Genomic DNA, 21,898 nt, shown 5'->3' with positions numbered 1-21,898 from the left:
ATACTCTTCCACATTTTATATTTCTGTCACATGTTTTAACTTAAAGAAAAACAACACAAGGGAAAGACAATTCTTTAAGGAAAATATGGATAGAACATGACCAGTGTGAGTACCTCTATCCTCTGAAAACCCATTAAAACCCAAGTCTTATCTGGACAGACTTAGCAAAGGAAACCACCTAAATAGAGCCAACACTAGTTTAAGTAGCTGTGATTCAGATGGAAAAAAAAATCACAAAAATTAAGCCAAAAGTTCTGCTTTAAACCATGAAATAGATGTCAAATTGAGGTCTCCCAGCAGAGGATAGAAGTAACTTTGGAGGCCCCTTTGAGAGGATGCCAGCAATGTAATGGGTTAAAGAATCGAGAGATGAAATCAAAGTCAGTTTTAGGCGTTTCAGCTGGAAAGCAACCCTTTCAAATTAAAACTAACAGACCAAACCTCACAAGGACAAATATCACTGTGATGGGCACAACAGTAGCAAGTCAATGCAACATAATGACCTAAAGGTCAGTGTAATGCACTGAACCAAATTTAGTGCAATTCTATTTCAAAGCTGGGAATTGGTTACCCTCAGACCTTTTGGTGGGGTAACACAAAGGAAATGAAAGAAAGAACCATCAGCCAGCCTTTACGTGACCTCTGGAAAAACCACTCCATTATTTAGTGATTTCCCATCTTCACATCCACTCCATTCCTAGTATGTAGGAAAAAATAAACTCATACTAATTATTCTCATACCTCTAGGAATAAATTTGAAACTGCCACTATTATTGGCTTAGACTCTGACCCCTTTAGAAAAAAACACAAAATAACATTACTATAAGAAGTAAATGTGAACATGTTTAGATAAAACAAGAAAAGAAAAGCTTTTGCACTCATTTTAAATAATCTTACTCTTAACAAAAAAATTCTCTAAAATATTTTAAACTTCAATGGCAGAAATTGGGAGCAATTTTTTAAAGCAAATGTATTTAAGCACTGCTGTTTCCTCTCAGGAGATAGTTCACAAAGGGAGTTGATGAAAAAATAAATATTCTAACTATGTGCACACACACACACATGAGGTCTCAGCAGTGGGATTAGAAGCTTCCCCTGAGTCTGGGGAACAGCTACAGTAAGACATCCTTCACTTCATTAGCAAGTTTCTCCTTACTTCTTTTCTTGACCTCATTCTCTGAGTAGCCCGAACAGGTTTCATCTGATTTCTGAGGGCGATACATTTAAGGGCTTACGTTTGCAGACAAATATTCTTTTAAGTCTTTCCTTTTTAGCCATACCCTAAACAAGCAATTTCTGAGTTCAACATTAGAGAGCAATTGGGAAGTATAGTGAAAAAAGAAAGATAAACAAAGAGAACAATACAAATGATTATTTCTTTCTAATTAGCTAATGCAAATGAACTAGTTCCATTTTCTCTGCTGAAATGTTTTACTGTGACCACAGCCCCTTCCCCCTACCCTATTTTTTTTCCCCCTGGGAGAAATCTCAGAAGGTATTCCCAGAGAGAGTTACTACCTGCTAGGCTTCATGCATGGAGCTGAGTGTGAGCTGAGAAGTGGAGGGGGCTCCCCAAGGTATATATAAGAACTAAAAGGCAGGAGGCTGCTGAATGTTGATTGTTGACTTTTCCTACTTGATTAGGAGGTGACTACAAGTGGCCTTCCGAACTGATTCACAAGAGGTTGGGCAGTCTAAAGGAGGGACCAGTAAGCTACTCCTCTATTTCCAGGACCAAAGCCCAGAGGCCTTATCTATAAAATGGGAACAATGTCTCTAGCCTACCAGGACTCTTGTAAGACTCAAGCTCATGCATCTGAAACTCCAAACCCAGGAGGCATTCAACAGGGAATAGCTATTTTTAATTACCAGTAAGATTTATATTCTCAATTTTTTATGCTTATTGTTAAAAACTACCTCAATCACTCTAAATGTGAAAAAAAAAAGGAATATGTCATTACATTCCAGCAGATATGTATTTAGAACATTTTGGTGGCAGGCAATGTGTTAGCAGCACTTGGTTTTGAAGTGAAGTGAGACACAGTCCTGTCCCCGATCCATCAGTCTTTATTGGCTAACTGTGGAGGTGTGTTTATTATTATCTTCTGGTTCTTCAAATACACAGTTGTGAGATTCCAAACAACTCCCTCACTCTACCTGGACCCTGGTCTGCTGGGAGAAGAGAATGTGTTAAAGTCGGGGCTGGCAGAGGAGAGGGGCAAAAAACCAGCTGTGCAGCCTGAGGCTAAGGCACGTCACCCAGCACCTCACCTGAGGCCTAAGCTGAATGAGAGTTCAGATTTTGGGCTTAATTTAGGGAAGATATCTCTTTTTATTATCACAAAGTCACTAACTTTATGTGCTAAGCTTTCATTTCTCCATAATTATGGAGAGAACAGGCTGACAGTCACTAAATGTATGGCTATGGAAGTTCATTCATTTTCCCACTTTCATGGCTAACTTCTGAAAGCAAGATGATGGAATGATAAAACATATTTAAATGTATTCAAAAGAAACAATTGTCACTGGCCATGTCTCCTAGGAGTTGTACCCAGCAGGTCTGCTGACTGCGCTCTGGGAATCCTTCTTTTTCCAGGTGCACTTCCACACGGCCTATCCTGAAGTGCCTCGGACATCATGGGCCCTCAACAAGTGGAAACCGACTTTATATTCAACTGTACTGTAGGCTAGGTCGGCTTATTTTTAAATTGCCCAAAACTTCCTGAGAACAAAGCTGCCTCGTTTCAATCTCACGAAGGCTTACTGAGCACGGTGGCGTGGTGAAGCGTCAGAATCCCACGGGCAACACACCAACCCCTCCAGGGGTCCCAGCATCACTAACACAACATGCATTTACCACCTGGGGCTTTGAAAAGCCTGCCTAGGGCAAAGTTATTGAGCCAAAGAATGACTTGCATAGACAATAAATGACACATGAGCACCCACGACTGTTGCTGGAAGTAACTGGAAATCACTAGGAAGGTTGGGCAGAGGACTCTTCTGCAAGGTGAGGACGGCGAGCATGCTCCCGTTACAGAAGGCAATGACGTTGTTATTGGGGATAAGGAAATGTTACTACACACCTACTGATACACATTTTAATAAAGGAGAAGGCAATGAAAGAAAGTTTCAGATAAATACTAGGATGTATTTTTGTGGATAGAAAAATTATATGCTAAACTGTTTATTTCTATACATTGTAATATCTCTTTTGGTGGTTTTAAAGACCACATTTAATACTTGATTTTTTCCAAAATGAGGACAGAGATTGTCTCAATGATTCTATTCTCTTTCAGCAATAATGTCATTCTCTCCACTCAACTAATTGTAGCCACATCTAGTTTCAAATGGCAAAGCTGTGTGGTTTGTGTATTTCCCCTTTTTATTTTCTCTTTGTGGAACACTATTGAGTGGAGCATCAAGGGCACAGGAATATCTGAACTGAGATGTTACTAAAGCATTTGACTACCAGTGCAGTAACAGCTTTTCATAAGTAAAATCATTAGGTTTGAAAAAATTCTCTAAGTAAGCCAAATGGCACATTATAAAACTGCTTATCCATTCATTGAATCATTCATTTTCTAAACCATTTTAAAAAATTGATATTTCCTTTTGTTTGATATGTGCTATAGACTGAATGCTTCTATCCCCTTAAAAATAATATGCTGAAACTTAATCCCGTACGTGACAGTAGTAGGTGCTCACACTGCCTTTGGGAGGTGATGGAGCCTTCCTGGGTGTAAATTTGTGCTTTGTAAGAAAGACCCCAGAGAGCTCCCTCGCCCCTTCCACCGTGAGAGGATACAAGAATACAGTTTCTGGGATTCAGGAAGAGGAGCGTCACCAGAAACTAAAAATGCTGGCCCCTTGGTCTTATACTTCCTGGCTTCCAAAACTGTGAGAAATAAATGGCTCTTGTTTATGAGTCACCAGTCTATGACATTCTGTTACAGCAGCCCAAGCAGACTAAGGCAGCATGTCTGCCAGAAGCTAACACAGGGAGTTGCACTAAACTTTTTTAAATGACTTCCTCCGTCACATGTGTGAAGCAGCCCTTTGCCATGGCCAGGTAGCACTCAGACATGAGCTCTTTCCACAGGGCTAGGACCCTTAGAATTTGCACCTTAGCTCCAAACACACATGGCAGTGGTTGGGTGTCCCGCAGACCTCTGCTACCACCTCTGTACTGTCCGGTGACAATACTTATGTATCACTGCCACTGCACAGTGTCATCAGGTGACTTAAAGTTTCAATGAAAGGATAATTTCTGTATAAAACATTGATAAATTTCAATCTGAATGACCTATACAACTATACTGGTGCTTACCAGCTAAACATCAACCTTGCCTGAGCATAGAGATTAATCCACATTTCTCAAAATCTTAGAAATGGATGAACCTAGCCTGGAAGTGCTATGAAGATGATGTGGCAAATGGGAGAGACTTTGCACAAAGTTACAAGGAGCAAAGTCACATCTCCTTCTACCCAGTTCAGCTCTTTCCTTAGGCCGTCATGCCTCTAATTCACTTGAGTAGGAATGTTCGGAGCTGGAGTCTGTAGGCTGCCATTGTAAACAGAGAAGGTGGGGTGGTGAAAGGAGGGAGAAAATCCAGGAAGCTAACACACAGAAATTGGTGGGATTCTTTCTCTTTTATCTGACACTGTGTCTGTTGACAAAAGAAAACCAAGAGTGTGGAACTTGCTAGATAAGGACCCAAACATCCTTCAGGATGCCGGCATGAGCATCACTCTTTTTGTTGTCAGCGTCCTATTTACATTAAGTATCCACCACTTTTCAAAAACAATCCCATATATCATGCAGACTCCAGAGGCAAAGTCTGTGCTGCCGTTCGTATGGCTGCCTGAGGAAAACACAGCTGCTGTTACCCTAGATAGACGGAGCTTTAGGCTACAGCTTGAGAAATTAATGTTCAAGGCCTTTGGCGCTTCCAGGGCTATTTAGGAAAGGACAAAGACCTGGCATTTGGGAAGCATTTGCTCTTCACTAAACTTACCAAACCTTGACAAACCAGAGGGGCCAAGAATCAGTCTGCCACTGGCGAAGGCTGGGCCTTCCAAGGCCACTCACAGCAATGAAAACAATAACACTGCCATTTCTAATCTTCCATGGGAGTCTGCCAACTTTTAACCCAAAAGGACCTCACCATCTGAAAAGAATCTCAAGGGTTGTTTTACAGGAAAACAAGACCATGTTTGATCAGAATCTCCTTTTCTGTTTCTTTTTGCCTAGATTTGCCCTCTTAGCCACAGAATCAAACGTGAATGCATCTCCGTCTCACTTTCATTCTCTGTCAGGGTACATTTACCAAGGTGATATTCTAGGATAGGGGAGGACTTAGGAGGTGGAGGGAGTGGCCAGTACGTCAAAAAAGTGCTCCACTGGCCAAATGGCAAGTGTCTGTATTCTAATTCCCCAGACTACTAACAGTGTACTTAACATCAGCCTCATCCCTCAGCCTTGATGGCATCTAACCTCCATTCATTAGCACCACTAACAGCAAAACTTAGTGGAGCAGTGATTTTCCCATTCTCTGGTCCAAGATCAACTAAAATCATGATGCATAAAACATTTGCTCTGCTAAAGTGATGGGTGCTATCAACTGGGCTGCATGATTCCCTACGTGGGAACAGAAAATGGGGTTTAGATAGTTTGGAAACCAAGTACAGAATTCCTCACTTCTAATCTAACCCTATGTTTCTACCATTGATCAGTGGGGCTCACATTAGATGCCAGCTCAAATCATGCCTTATTTGCTGAGTGTCAAAATTTTACTCCCCATTCTCAACATCTAGAGCCCTAAATACCACCACAATAATATCTCTTTAAGTGAATCCACTCCCACCATGAAGCTTGCAAGACAACAAGTAGCGAAAACAGTCAATGACTGAAGGCCGGCTGGTGAGGACAAGTGAAGGCCAGATACTCTTTAACCTCGGTTCAGCCATTTCAGTCTGACGCTAATCAGGGTTGCTCGAGAATTTTTCAGACCTGAAGTTGACGCATTCCTTCTGTCTTGTGAACTTCAAGTTGGGAAACAAAGCAGAACAGAAACAGAGGAAAACAAATAGATAAAGGGAAAAAAAGTGGGTAGCCACGCACAAAATAACAGAGGTTCCTGTGCCAGGAGTCACCTCGGAGACTCCAGCTCTTCAAGGGAGGCTGCAAACCGTCTGTCTCAGTTGCCCACAAATAACCCCCTTGGAGTGGAAATCCCAGCTGCATACGTTTTACTCTCCTACCAGTGCCTCATTTTTTCCGAATTTTTTTCCCGCTCCATGTGGTTGCCCAGACCAATTCATGGGCTTATGGGCATATTATGAAACATGGAAACAATTAGAGACTGCATTTTAGGGCACCAAAATGGCTCGCTATGGAATCAAGGAACTATGCAGAACTTGAGAGGATTTGGCAAAAAAAGATAGAAACTGTGGAATAAAACCCACTGACAGTGTCTCATGTCACACAGTATATTCTACAAGGCTTTAAACTGATCTGTATGTGTCCAGGCTGTGATCATACTTTACCTTCCAAATCTCCAGTGTTAGCTCTATGCTTTGTTTTGTTTCTGTATGTGTCTGAATGAAACTCACAGAAACTGTTCAACATACACATTGTCTCTTCAGGGTTGAAAACAATACATACACTATGCAAATAGTCTTCTCGGTTCAGTTTGGATTTTTTCAAGGCCACATTTGAGAGGGAGTGACAGCATTTGAAAAATCAAAGAACTTGTTTCCAAAAGACTGCTTGAAGTAAGGGCTTCCTTAGCCATCCACGGTGCTGTAAGAACAGTTAGTTCTCTAAAGAGAGGCCAGGGAAACTTCTTATACACGCTAAGGAACCCAGGAGCCTCTTGAGGGAGCTGTTCTAACCAGTAAAGATTATAAGCACTGCTGCTTAATCAGCTACAGGCCAGCGTGTCAAGGTGAGAGTGAGCGAGCCAGGCCCCAGTGAAATGGGCAGCTGGGAGACACAGAAAGAGGTTCTAAGGCTGGGGAGGAGGGAGGGATTCCCAGTATCATCACACAAATAAGAATGGGGTGGGAGCATACAACCCTGAACTGAAAGGAAATGTGGTGTCAAGAAATAGATGATCTTCAGTGACAGGTGTTATTCCATGTAACTCATGCCAATATTTATTACTATCTTCATATTGCATTGCTTCAAGATGTGGTTGCAGTGAAAGCAGCAGGCAGAATGTTCGACTGTTGTCTACTTACAGCCTGATAAACAAGTTCCCTGCCTCAGGTTCTCCCTTCTGGAGATTCTGTCCTGGGGAAAGGCAAGTGCAGAAGGTTCTGAGCTATACTCTCCTTTTGACCATAACACACAGGTGTGCTACACTGGGTGGTGGTGGGCAGGTTCACCCGGTACAGTGACTCTGTAAGTGTAAGGACTCAGTGCCAAACACATAGAAGCAAGCTCATTTGATTGAGGAACAAAATGTGATTTGGAAGCCAACTTTTGAGGAAGCTGAAGTAGTGATGGTAAAGCCTTCAACTTCTCTCTCTCAACCAAACAGTAAGAGTTGAGACTTATTGAGCTACCCTGTCACATTGCTTATTTCACTCAACATCTATAGTAATCCTCTTATGTAATTAAAAAAAATAGAACTAGGACTCTGAGCAACTTGTTTGTTTTCATATCGCCAATAAGCCCTAGAGTGGGCATCTAAACCCAGACCTTTAACTGCAAGGCTCCCCTCCCTAGAACTACATCATGCAGCCTCCCTTCTCTCCGCTGGGGTATCCCCTGGCAGTCTTCTATAAGATGCTATCTTTTCCTCTCTTTCCTTCTCTTCTTTCTTCCCCACCCCAAATCTCCAGTCAACAGGTATTCCTGTGGGCAAGTATTCTGCAATACACAAAAGTGTTTATGCATTTATACACGTGTTTTTTCATACACCAAGGGGATAAATATTTCAGGAACCTGACCCTTATTCAAAATGATGAAATTTCAGGCTTCAGCCCTTAGAGAGGTGATTTGTTCAACTGCCTGGCTACCTCCCTTTATGAGGGAGACTACAGGCAGTTCCCAGGTAAAGCCAGGCTAGTTCAAATGTTTGCTCCAAAGCTGGCTGCTGGAAAGTGAGGATTCCTGGAGTCCCCAGACCAACCCACATAACCCACATAGTTCCTAAGATGTGGAGTGATATAAGCAGTAACAACTAGTCACTGTTTGTAACACTGTTTCTAGATCAAAACTCAACCCAAATTCTTGTTTGAAAATTCAGGAATGCCTTCCCCTTTCTCCCTGAAACTTTAGGTGAAAGAGCAACTAGGTAGGGAAAAGGTGAGGTGGATGAAAAGGAGAGAGATGGAAGAACATGTGAGATGATTTGAGGGGCCAATGGTTTGTTAGGTCTCTGCTCGGCATTTGGTCATTTATTCTTGAGTGTTCTAGCTTGGGGGACAAAGGGCTCTTGGGCCTCGGGGGTCAGGGCTCATTTTTGTGGTCAAAAAGATGATATTGAGACTCAGTAGTGGCTCATACAGGTCATCACAAGTTTGGGTGCAGGCCGAATCACCACAGCATTTTAATTGGCCTCCTTAGGCCATCTAACAAGGGAGAAAGCTAACTTGCAAGAGCAAAATGTAATTAATGAAGGAAGCAAACAAAAGTTCACTTAGTAACTTCAAAATAAGCCCCTCTGTCTGAGGTAGGGGGAAAAAGGTAGCCTGCAACATAAAGATAAACTGCAGGTATTTAAGTCACAATGCCTTTTGCCAAGAACTGCTCATTATCATCAGATGCTGCAGTGGGGCCAGTTAGAACTAACTTTATTATTAGAAGCAATTAGGGAGAAAAGGGGAAGAATTGCATTTGGTTATTTCAAAACAAGTTTCTGGGCATGGTTGGTTTAATGAAGGTCTGCAGTGTCAAGATAAAATGTGTGTTTTACAGAAAACAGCTTTTGCAAATGACTGCTTGTTACCAGCCTGTATCTCCAGGCAGAGCAGACCCGGTAGTTTGGATGTACATGCCTGCTGTAATATAATAGTTCAGCTGTCTCAGCATTACCGAAGTGTTAACAGGCAGTGTAGCCTCATGGTTAAGCACACGTGTGTCGGAGCCAGACTGTCATTCCTACCTCTGACCTTGATAGCTGAATAACCTTGGGTGACCTTCTCAAATGTTCTGGCCTTAGTTTTCTTATGTGCAAATGGGAGATCATAGTGTTTATCTCACAAAGTTGTGATACATCAATGCACTTAATATGTGTTAGACATTATTAACAGTTATATTATTAACAGTTATATCTAAGGATCATTTGGGTGGGGGGTTGTTTTTAAAGAAAGGGTTTGACACAGAGTTTATCCCGAGTACTAAGCAGTAATAGATCCATTAATAACTTTTGAATTGAGCTCACATGTAAAGAATGACAGAGATATGTGTCTTCATAGTCATAGAAGTTTTTACCTAAAGTCATTTCAGATAATAATTCTATAGAATTCACATGTTTGGAAAAGATTGAATTGCTTTTCAGGTTTGCTAAAACAGTTGTGTATCATATCCATTGATTTCCACCTTTATGGTAACAGCTGGGACTTTTTGTATTTTCCTAAGTCTGGACCTTTCCCTTATAAACTGCACAGGCAGCCTTAAATTCTTCCCTCACATCACACCTGGACTGAGAGAAACTGCTGTATATGGAGCTTTTAAGACCATTTCAGAAACCTCAGCTGCCACACAACCAATGGGGAGCTGGGCTTTGGCTTCCTTCTAAACATCCTTTTTGAGACGACTGTGACCTCAAAGAAAGAAGCCTTGCATTGCTGGTTTCAGACTCTTCCCCACATGTCCCACTCTGCAGGGACAGTGTGTGCTGCCCTCAGTGATTTTTCAAAGAGTCCATTATTTATCAAGGTTAAAGACTGGTTTTCATCAGATGGCTACAATATTTGCATATTCACTAGGGAATATGGCAACTGCCTAGCCATTAATGTTTTAGTTTTGCAAATCAACAGCACTTAACTAATGCGCCATGCACCATAATATTGGACCCACATGATGAATAGAATTGCTTTCTTGGACCTTAATAAGCAATGACTCCATTATTTTAATCTATTCATTTGGAGAAGGCTAAACTAGTAAAACGCCCTCTACACATTTATGTGTTTTCTCAGCCGTATATTAACCCACATCATTTTTCTGGCTGACCTGACTTAATTCATGCTAATTTGAATAATTCAAATAAAAGCCTCTTTCACAGAACTTTAGATCTTACACTGTAGATTGTGAGGAAGAAAAAACTGAACATACTGGGAAGGACATACTGTGGGATTCTCAAAAATGTCTGTGTGTTCTTGTTCAATGTGAGTTTTAGAAAAAGGGTCGAGCTAAAACTTCTTTTCTTTAATGAAGTTGTCTCTTTTTCGAATATTACTTTTTTGAAGCAATCACACACATTATAATGAGAAAATTTCCTTTCTGGAAGATTCAAAAGAGTGGTGTAATCAGTTTCTGATACCCATTCACAATTAGCATATGTTCTAGAGTCAAAGCATAAGGAAAGGTTAGATTTTGAACAGGTAAAATATGCAACATAGGACAAATTTTAAGAGGGAAAAGGAAGATATTTCTTCTTACCCTGGACCGTTCTTCCAGTTTTGTCATCATAACGACAGTGGCACTCCTCTGCTCCCATATCATCCTCCAAAAGTCCCCAAATGTTTCGGGGAGAGCCCCTTGTGTGGCAATATAGGCATTTTGTTTCCTATAGCCATCTATGTAGTTGGCATTCACATAGTCACTTCCTGGGATGCCTATAAAACAAGAAGAGGTTAACATATCATGAGAAGAAACAGCCTAGTAGCAATGTTACATTGATCAGTCCAGAGGAGTTACAGTATATTAAAATTTGGATTTTAGGCAAGATTAAAAACAGGTCTTATCAGACCCATCATGTTAAGGAAATGCAGTGTTGGAGAACTGGAGCATTATACTAGGACACGGTGGCCTACCAAAGAAAAATAAAACACAAATGATTGTCCTACAATGCCTTTTCTCTCACATACTGTCTGCGTTTCTATTGTATCAGCAAAAGAGAGTTTTCAAAGGAGGATAAACAATTAGTCACATTCCTCAGTCATGTTCCTCCTCATTCCCAGACAGAAACTAAAATAATGCCTATGCCTGAAGATGCAGTACAGGCTGGAGCATGTTGTAGTCGTGAGGACGTCTCTGCAGATTTAGCTAGCAGGGAGGTATCCTCACATCAGCTCTATGAAGTAAGTCCTGTCAGGATCTTCCTTTAGCAAAGGAGAAAACTGAGGTGCCCAGAGACCGACAACCTTACTTAAGTTCACGGTGTCTGGTTTGATTATAGGCAGTCTGTCTGCTGTGTCTGCATCTTCACCTCCGCAGAAGACTGCTTCTCACTCAGACTTCACAGAAGACTGCTTCTCACTCAGACTTCACAGGCTTGTTGCACCATGTGAACCTCTCCTTGGATTACGACAGTTGCCTCCTAATTGACTGTCCCACATCTACTTTCGTCCTTTGCAGTCAGGTCCCTACCTAGCGTGAGAATAAATTTTAACAATATATTCCAGATGCTGGAACTACTCTTAGAACCCAACAGTGGTTTGCACTTGTATTTGAAATAAAATCTAAACTCTCAACAATAGCTACAAAGCTTTGTACTTCACCAGACACATCTCATTTCACTCACCTCTTCTAAATGCTAGATACTGACCTGCTTCAGTTGGTAGAAAATGCTGCTCTCCTCCCTTGGTGCTATCCCACATGCTGGAACACTCTGTCTCCTTCCCACTGCATAGAACGCTCAGCCTCCATCCTGGGAGGCCTGCCATGACACCCTGGGACCTCAGAACTCCCTTGACAATCCTTTATACTAGTTTCACACTGTACTTATCTATTTATTTATTCCCTTGTTTGTTGCCTGCTTTGACTTCTAGACCACATCTTTTATTCACCTTTGCTATCCACAGTGGCCAAAAGAAACTTGTTCAGATTCAACATTTAAAAAGTTGCAGAACTACAATTTAATACAAATGCTATGATTGAAAGTCTAATTTTCCTGCAGGGTTATGCCTTTAAGAGGGATACAGGCAAGTCTGAGCTTCTTCCAAAGAGAGTGGCCAGAGTGAGTAAGGAAATCAAAACTGTCTGACAGGAGAAAGGAACACATAGTATAGTCTGGCAACGGAAAAGGTTGGGGTTGGGATAAGAGCTGCTTGTGAGAATTTGAAGACAGGTTTAGGTTTACTTTGTTGAGACTCAAGCTTTTCAATTCTGAAGGATTTAACTATAGAGAGATGGATTTCATCTCCAATATAATAAAGCATTTTTAAATTGTCTGACTCAAAAAAAAGGAACAGATTTCCTTGGGAGGTAATGAGTTGTCTATCCCTGGAGGGGAACAAGCACTTAACAGGGAACTCAGCATGACAAGGGAGGTATAGCACTGGAACCTGTGCATGGCCCCTTCTTGCCCTAGGAAAATACAAGTCCTGTATTCATAAGAAAAAATATTTTCTTTGTAATGGAGCATACGTTCCCAAGCTAAAATTGTTATATTTCACTGATTGCCACGTGCAATTACTTTGATGGCTTTTCTGATTCCAGTCATAAAACTGATCTTCTCAAGAAAAGTAATGAAAGTCAGACAGAAACCACTGGGCTCCTAGATGAACACATGGATATGGAACACCATCAGCGTGGTGACAAGCCTTTTGAGCAAAAACTGAAATGCACGATAGGTTGTAACATTATTCACCTATTACAGCTACTCAGGAAGCAGTTGGGGTTCTGGCAGCCCTTTGTTGATAAAGATCCTGTTCCTCCCTGACACCAAATTACTGTAGCTTCAAAGGACAGTTTAAATAAAGTCCTCAGGTTACAGCCACTGGGAAGCATGCATATCTACACGGCCACAGGATTTGGTTCAGGGCCAGCAATGAATCTATGTTACAACACAAGAAAAGCCCATTCTCAAAATTCTAATTTAGCAGTTACCAACACTGAAGACTTGATGAAAAAGATTCTGGTTAACGGCCTCACTCAGCTGCTAATATACAGAAAATTTTTCTTCAGGAAAATCCAAAATGGAGAAATCTGGATTAGTAACTCAAAAAATGTATCAGTTGGGCACTGTGTCACTTCCCCCTCATCAAGGATAACCAGTGTGTTTGAGCAATGCATCCGAGGACAGGAGGAGGACATGAGACTCACACCGACCTGAAGGAATCAGACCCATCCAATATTATTGCATAAATTTCAAGCAGTTATTATGAATTGTTTTTTGACACATACTGCTCAAGTTTGAAAAAAAAGATTATTTTTTTGGGGGGCAATGGATTGCTACTGAATAGTGGTTGTACTTTCCAGGGGTTAAAAAACAAACATTCTATCCCTAAACTAGTAGGCACCTGTTATAAATACTGTATCACCAGATGCTTTATGAAATGGGACTTGATATTTTGAAGAGAATTGAAAACAAAAATTCAGTGCCTGGTAGAGCTCATTATTAGGCTAATGTTTACATCCTGGAAATAATGCCAAGGCTCCTCTTCTATGCTGACACTTGTTTATAAAAGATACTACTTGGAATGAAAGCCTCCTTCTAGCAAATTCCTTTTCCCACACTACCAAAAAGACATTTCAGGTAAGTTCATTCTTACATGTCCTTTACAATGTGGAGATGCGAGAGATGGCTTTGTTCTCTAGAAACTCTAAGATCTAATGTGTCCTGTATTCATACAACCTAATGTAACAAGGTCTGTAGAAAGATGAATGAGAAAAGATTTTAGAAAGGATGGTGGCTTGCCCTTCTCAAAGTATTAACCCCAGTTTGGAAGCTAAAGTTCATTAAACAGCAGTGTGTTTCAAGTAGATGAGACCTCAGTTTTCAATGTGATATATTTAGAAATATTGGTTGACCAAGCCCATGAAGAAAAAATACAACATGCTGCTTTTCCAAGTGTTTTGGTGCCATGAAATGCTTCTTTAGTAGCTCCTGATTGTGATTTCTGCCAGGAGGCTAGATCAAAAAAATTCTCTCATTTTTTTTATGGGTGACCTTCTCCAAGTAATGCACATTTGCTTATTTAATTTTCAATTCTCTGCCTTATCCAGAAAATGATTTGCATTTGCTAATGCAACACTAATCAGAGCGCACTACTAATCTAAGAGAAGTGTGTGAGAGCTAACTGAATCCCTCTGGGGCTGTGATGGATAGAAATCTAACTTAAAATGCAGTATTGAAAGAGTACAGAATTATAACAAATCAGCCATGTCTATTTCTTGGTCTCAAGGAGACTGTTGTCCAATTTGATGATAATGGGTCCAGTTTGTTTCCTTTTTCGTTTGGGTTGGGGGGGTTAAAACAACAAAATCACCAGAAATATCTGTCTTTAGCTTGTTATAGGGCAAAAACGTTAATACTGGACTTTCTCTAGGAACTGTCACTGGAGTCAGTTGATCATAACGTCATTGTTCGAGGGAATAGCTTAGATAAAAAACTTTCTCTTTCCTATGAACACATGGGTTTCCTACATTTATAAAGGCAAGTTATACGATTTCTCATGCATTGTTAATTAATTGTAGTCTAATTAATTGTAGTCATGTAAACAGTTTCAACCTTAGTAATAATTATCATTCTAATATTGTAAGTGAGAAAACTGAAGCTAGATGTGACATATTTTACATGCCCCTTTCCCATGTCACAGTATATTTCATCTGTTAATGGACTGTTCTTTTTTTTTGGTGCTTCAAAATACTACCTCCACACTTTATACTGGGTCTTGCGGCTTTGGGTAAACTGAACTTGGAGCTGTAAAACTCAAGCCTAACAGAGACTGAGAGGAGGTGACGGACTGGAAGAGCTGTGCTTGTGTGGTCTTCACACAGAGCAGGCCTCAGCAAACAGCTATTGGAACAGAAGTAGGCCGATTTTAGGCTCTCCTTTTATTTGCTGGGAATTGCTAGTTATAGCTTTTAGTGGGAAAATAAGTGCGGGCAAGAACTTGGGGTTTCACTGTTCCTTTAAGTCTGCAAAACTTTGGAAAGTTATCATGAGTTCAACATTCTAGGAAATTCTTTACATAAGCATGGGATTAAGAGGACAGGGCTTCATGGCATTGTTCCCAGGTGTGTTCCCAGGTGTCCCAATGAAATCCTTGGAAAGGTGAAGCTACTCTGTTTGAAAGAATATTCATGATGAATAATTCATTCATACTGAGAAATGCTTTCAAACCTTGAAAGCATGCTGAAATGTCAAAGAATATACTCCCTGAGCTGTTTTGTCATGATTGGGTTAAAATATGTTTTTTTCTGTTAATATGAGGAGGAGGACTAATCAGGTCATGTGGTTCTACTAAAAAAAATCCAACTTGCTTTGCATTCTATTTTTTGGGTCAGCAGATAATTTAATCCAAAAATACTTCTTTTCTTAGGGGTGTTTTAAGTTAGGGAAGTTTTATAATAAGGCCTTATGCCCTGATGTTAAGTGAAAAAAGGAGGACTCAAAACAGTACATTATTTTATCAATGTGAAGTTAAATAAACGTAAAGAGTATCTGAGTACTTTTGTATCACTCCACACTGTAGGGAAAGTTACATGTTCTTTTAATGTCCTGGGACAAGACTAAGCACTTGCTGAGAATTTAGAGAAATTGGCCAGGAAACCCGGAACCCTGTTTAGGGCGACTGGTATTTGCTCTGTAATATTTGGGCAGTTGTTAAGCTTGTCCAGACCTCTGATTGCTTATCTGCCAAACAAGGTGTGTTGGACAAATTGATTCCCTCAAGTGCTTTTAAATTCTAAAATAAGAAGTCTCTCTGTGGTATTCTTAACCTTCTTGGACTTGGAAATCTCTGGAAAATTATTTTAAGATGGAGGCTTTGCATCTCTCAGATTAGGTAGTAACATCCTCTGATGCTCTTTCAAGCTGATTTCTATTGCTTTTACTGCTCATGTGTTGAAATAACATTTTTCCAGGTGACTGATACTTCAAATCTTGATTAGAATCTGGTAGGGTAAAAAGCAAACAAATTCAAAATCAAGAGTTAGTGGTGGAACTAGGCTAGTACGTGGTCTGTTCATAGAACACAGCTCTCCTAGGATGGTGGAGGTGAGAGTGAGTACAAGGCAGCATAGAAGGAAGGCGGAATGCCGTCCATCGCTCCAGTGGACAAACTGTTGCTGCAAACCAGAGCTGCCCGTGGGCCTCCAGCCACACTGATTCTGCTCCAGCTCAGTGCGCATCAAAATCCAGGCACTCTTATTTCCTTTCATGTCTACAAACCTGTAATGAAGGTTGTGTCAAAAGAAAGTGTGTCTTGGTAAACCAGTTTATCCCTTTCCTAAGGCAGAAGCACTAAAGGCCCAATAGTGCCCAAAGGCCACCTTTTATTTATTAAATAGTGTCCCCTCTTCACTTGCACACACATGCTTCCAACGGACTGTGATGTCCTTGGAAGTGCCCCTTACTCTGTGGCAGTGCAGCACATCACCATGGAGACAATGGGGGGTGGCTGGCTTTCAAAGAGTCTGTGACCCAGCCTCCAGCCTCCAGCCCCTGAGGGTTCACCGGGCTCCCCTCCTGGCTTTCTGTGCTGCAGCACCACTGAGGATGGTGCTGAGAGTGGCCGCAGAGGTGTGGGTGACCGAACTGTCTCTGAATGCATTCCAAGGTCAGCTACGTGTGTTGGGGAATTACCAGCCCCTGTGACAGCGGGGCTCCTTTCCGCTTAGGGAGCACTCTGCCCCGAAATGAGGCAGCGGGTGGGCTGCCATAGCACATGCACTTGCAGCCACATCACAGAGTGTCAGTCTACTTAGCTTATGTTAATAGGATGCAATTACAGGGCGTTACTCAGCAACAAGGCAGTGGGAATCAAACATGGAATAGGACCACAGGAGTTCTATTCCATATAGGTGGGAAATGCTTCTCACATATATCCTAATATATGAGCAGCATTTTCATAAGGCCCTTCCCCAACACTCCCGACAAACAGGTCAATGCAAGTGCGACCACACCAGTGGGGATCAGTTAGGCTTATGACTGATGTGACAGACAGAAATGAAATTAGTGTACTTATTCCTAAATACTCTACCGACGAAAGTTAAGTCCAGACTAGAGGGGCCCCTTCCAGTTTCTATATTCAAGATAATAGCTGGAGAAGACAAAAATAATTATTTTACAACTCCCCAGCGATGTACAACCTGTGCCTGTGTTCTAGTAGCAGAGCCAAACCACAGATGACTTAGGTTTCGCTAAAACCTCAGAGCAATGAAGCAGAGATGCGTTAATGTGTTCTGGATAGATGTACAATGAAAATGAATCCCAATAACTGACTTAAAGACCACAGAGGTAAAAATGAACTCATGGAGTTCTCTGATTTACTCTTTGATTGGTTTCCTGACAACAAGAGTAAAGAGGGAAAAACAACATGACAAGCCACTCCCTAGAAATGCCTTTTCTCTTCCAGATAGGAAACACCGCAGGTGCGGGCTGACGCGGGAGCTGGGGAATAACACGCTCCCACGCCACTTGCCTGGCTTGCACGCAGGAGGAAGATGCCATTTAACAACTCTAACTATATACAGGCTGCAAGCACCTTGTGAAACTGTGCGGTGTTTCCAAGGCTAAGTCCCATCTACATTTCTATTTAAGACAAATCAGGCTATAAAAATCTATGCACTGCTTCTCAGCAAGGGATACTTTTATTAAAAAACAAAGATCACCCTGAAATAAAAGGATTAGACTTTGCCATGCTTATAAACAATAACCTTGAAAAGTGAAAGACTCAAATGTTCAAGAAACTTTGCTAAGTCAATGACTGATCCTCTGAACAATGTGAGAAAAATGAACTCAACCAGTAATTGGATGAGATATTGAGATGAGTTTTTGCTTTTTGTTTTTTTGGGCTGTTTTTTTCTTTTTTGATGAAACATATATTCTAAAAAACTTCCTTTCATACTTTAAATAGAATTTTAAGAGCAAAATAAAGCAAATACTAGGTGCACACAAATTCATCATTAGTTTCTAGGAGAGTAGTAAAAAGACACAGACAGAGACAAGCAGAACCTAGAGGGAGGAAAAGAATCATACTTACTGAGCTGATGTGAGGAAATAGCACATGGAAGCTATTAAAGGATTCATTACGGGGGAAAATGATTTTAATTCTTTGATGTTGGAGCTTCCTATGGAACATTTATATTCACTATAATTATCATTTTACTAGAAAATGTTGGATAGATTGTATTAGCTTATTTTTCTATGTTTTGTTTATACTTATTGAAAAGATATCATGCTACTAGATATGATTTGTAAAAAAAGATAACTACAGCAGGGCAGGATGCAAAATTGAAGAATATGCTACCCAGGGCTGATGGCTGCTTGAAAGGAAGCAGCAGACACCACTGAGCATTCTGTGGAAGAGAGGCTATGACATGACTTATATGTCGAGCACAAGCGTGGTTGCAGAGGGTGAATCAGTGGCACAGGGGAGTATCAATCGTTTCTTCTCTTTAGTTTTTAAACTATGATTTATCTTAAGGGCGGTGATTTCCCATGAGATGCTTTCTCATTTTAAAGGTGCTCAATTGCCTCTTTCACAAATAATCAAGTTGTTGTAACATCATCTGTATTATTTACAGTTGGATTTTTAAAAATTGCTCCTATTATGCAAATCAGACAGCAGATGATATATTTTGGATTTCTATTTAAAAGAAAACATTTTTACCCAACTGAAATTTGTAATGCTATTATGGGTCTGGTTTCCATTTATCAGACACCAGTATTTTCTTTTACTTCACAGAGTACTCCAAACATATGCAGCTTTCTCATTCAGATAGTATTAATTTTCCACAGATCGCATACAAAAGAAATTCCATCTGAGGATAAAAAAGCCTATCAATAGTAGTAATGCAATTCATAACAACAGTAATGATTATTTTAATAATTCCCAATATTTATTAGGCATTTTCTTTGTGCCAGGCACTGTTTTAAAAGCTCTACATGCACAAATTTATTACATCTTATTTATTCTAGGAGCTAGGTACTGTTATTAATCCTCTGGCACAGATGAGGAAACTGAGGGACTGTGACTTGTTCAAGCATAGGGTCCCTGTAACATGCACCCATTAAAGAGATGAAGTGAATAAATACATTTATGTTTTGAAACTTTAAAGATACTATGTTACTTATAAACTGACTCAGGGCCAATTCTCCATCTGAACTTCAGCTTTCTTATCTCTAAATATGGATACCTGTATATATATATATACACACACACACACAGTATATATATGTATATACTTACACCGCTTATATACTGTTGCTTTATCAGACTGTGCTATGTACAAGGAATGAGAGGATTTAAAAAAACTCCACAGAACTAACTATTATAAAATCAGAAGTGAAAGCAGGTACAGCTGGGGAAATGGACCCTTGGAGACATCAGGGCCACGTGACTGGTAAGTGCCAGACCTGGGAACCAAACCCAGATTTCCTTGTTCTTTTTGCGAGTTCACCTCTCTCTTCCTACATTACTAAAAGTATATATTCTAGATAAGTTTGGATTCTAGAAGATTAAGGATATTCTTATTTATTATTTTTAGGCACATATGGGTATTAATTTCCATTTAGTCTTTGATAGTATTTATATTAAAGTTGTTAAAATAAATCCTATAATTTTTCTTCTTTAGAATTACTATTTTCTTTTAAGAACTGCTTAAACAGGGAGGGGACCCAAAGGTAACTGGATGGGCCCAAGATTCAATTGTGTTTCCATACTGCTTACCCTATAATGCAACAATTGTAAGCATTTTATTATTAGGACGCTCCTGAATTTAGTCTGCATTTTTTGCCAGGATAAGTAAAATGACTGTCATTTAGAGACATGGCATAAAGTCATAAAGGGGCACTATTTTAAAAATTCAGAAAGCACATTGGTGCCTGTATATAATTCTTGATTCTTCTAATTTTTTTCCCCTGCCATCTCTTGGAAGTTGCGCAAAAGTTTTGCTCCACTAAACAGAGATAAAGACAATAGAAATCACTGTGCAACTTCCAGTTTTTTCTTAAATGTCTGTCCAATCACTACAAAGTAATGTGAAGACAGTGGCCAGTACCACTGAGCAAAGAACAACAAAAATGCTCAAAATAAAAACCTTCAGATAAAACCTCAAAATTCTACATTACCACCACAGGTAAAACCCAAAACAAACATGTTAAATTTTATGAATTGTGCAAGAAGTCTCTGAGCATTTTAATATCCTTGAAACATCTGGCTGTGTGTTTGTTACCCAAACTCTTTTACAGGAGAAGACTCAGTTAGTGGGTCTGTCATTTGAGTTGCCAGTGTTTCTCTTCTGTGCGTAAGATATAGGTTGATGGCTTCCCGCCTTAAGTATCTACTGGTTAGGGCTTAGACTAAAATAAAACACTGTTTGTGGCTGTAATCTAGATTAAAGCTCTCTGTCTAGCCCATAAACTTCAATTAAAGCTTCTAACCTTTTGCATAACACTTAAAATCGAAAGGCTTTTGTTTTCTAGGTCAGCTCTAGATTTAGGGTATATTTGTGGGCACACAGCTATAAGAAGGCAGGTCTTAGTCTGATTTAAGCGCTTTGGCTTTTATGCTGTAAAAATAGCATAGGAATGAAATGTACGTAATAAAGGTACAAGGAGGAACATTCTTTGTCCTTTGGCTACATTACTGTTAAGATGGTGGAAAATAACAGGTTAAGCAAAATAATGATGAAGTGTGTCAAAAGCACAGGGAAGTGGTAGGACTTAATGACCTAATTCTGGGTAGAAACAATGCTACAACACAGCAAGGGAAGACTGACAAGTTTCCCGGCCAAGATCATGCTAAACTGGCTCTCAATATACATCCATTTATTTTATTTCCATCATTTGTCTTGTTTTACTAATAGAAAAAAAGAAAAGAAGATTTCTTTCCTCTGTGACTTGGTTTATTTAGTGCCTTATTAATTATGGAGATGATTTAAGAGACCCAGGACAAGAAACTGCTCTTTTTTTTTTACATTTTAAATTGGAAAATAGAGATAAAATGTAAACCTTATATGCTAATCATCTATATACACCAATTACAGTTTCTAAGCAGAACTTGAAAAGAAGCAATTACTTGTTCGATAAGATCCTGCTTGAACTAGCATTGGTGAACTCTGATGAAACTGATCGATTTTTTTTTCAGTAGAGCAAAAGGTTAACTCTTGCACACCTAGTATCTTTAACAGCCTCAAAAAGGGATTAAAATATTTTCTGACATCAATAGTAAAATTGATTCTGAGAATTTTACAAAATGCATCTATGCAACACGAGACTATTTTGGGAAAAGGGGGCTGCAGGTATAGGCTTACTCAAATGCTGAAAGGTAATATTCTTGTTTTCAAAAAACTGCAAACAGTATAGGGTTGCCTTTTGTGCTTCCTGGGAAAGCTTTTAAGCAGAATCTCACTTTCAAATTCACTTTGGACATTAAACAGGCAGGTAGGATTTAGAGCCATGAGATACAGTGGTGGTCACCACAGATTTCGGAAACAGAAATAAGCAAAAGATATTTGAACTGCTATGGATGAAATGGTTTTGACTATAAGGTCCTAAAAAAGGACTGGGTCTGAAGCTGTTATTATTTCATGTCTTACAAACCATCTGGAAAAAGGTAAACAGTGAACTATCAAGGATGAAAAGTCTGCAAAGCTCTCTGGACACCAATGACGATGGATGCGGTATGTGGCAGCTGGTGGTCCAGGTTAGCTGTTCTGACAGAGGGAAGGACATAGTGCATTTAGATAGCGATCCAGTGTGCTGCATGGCCAAAAAAAACTAACAACATGCTGCATGTTGAACGTGAGCCCCTAATTGTTTTTCATTTTCAG

At 40.0% G+C, this 21,898-nt stretch overlaps 1 protein-coding gene across 30 annotated transcripts in view; it reads right to left on the bottom strand.

Annotated features, from left to right (window-relative positions):
• PTPRD (protein tyrosine phosphatase receptor type D) overlaps positions 1–21,898 on the bottom strand; it is a 2,165,650-nt gene that overhangs the window by 54,498 nt on the left and 2,089,254 nt on the right. For all 30 annotated transcript variants that reach the window (XM_073228519.1, XM_073228521.1, XM_073228522.1 and 27 more), the window contains one exon: positions 10,613–10,788. In XM_073228519.1, coding sequence (XP_073084620.1) covers positions 10,613–10,788 — 176 coding nt within the window. The remainder of the gene's footprint in view (positions 1–10,612; positions 10,789–21,898) is intronic.

Source organism: Manis javanica, chromosome 2, assembly GCF_040802235.1.
Source record: "Manis javanica isolate MJ-LG chromosome 2, MJ_LKY, whole genome shotgun sequence".
In the NCBI taxonomy this organism is placed as follows: Eukaryota; Metazoa; Chordata; class Mammalia; order Pholidota; family Manidae; genus Manis; species Manis javanica.
Note: the sequence above shows the minus strand (reverse complement) of the source record. Positions and strands in the feature narration are given on the sequence as shown.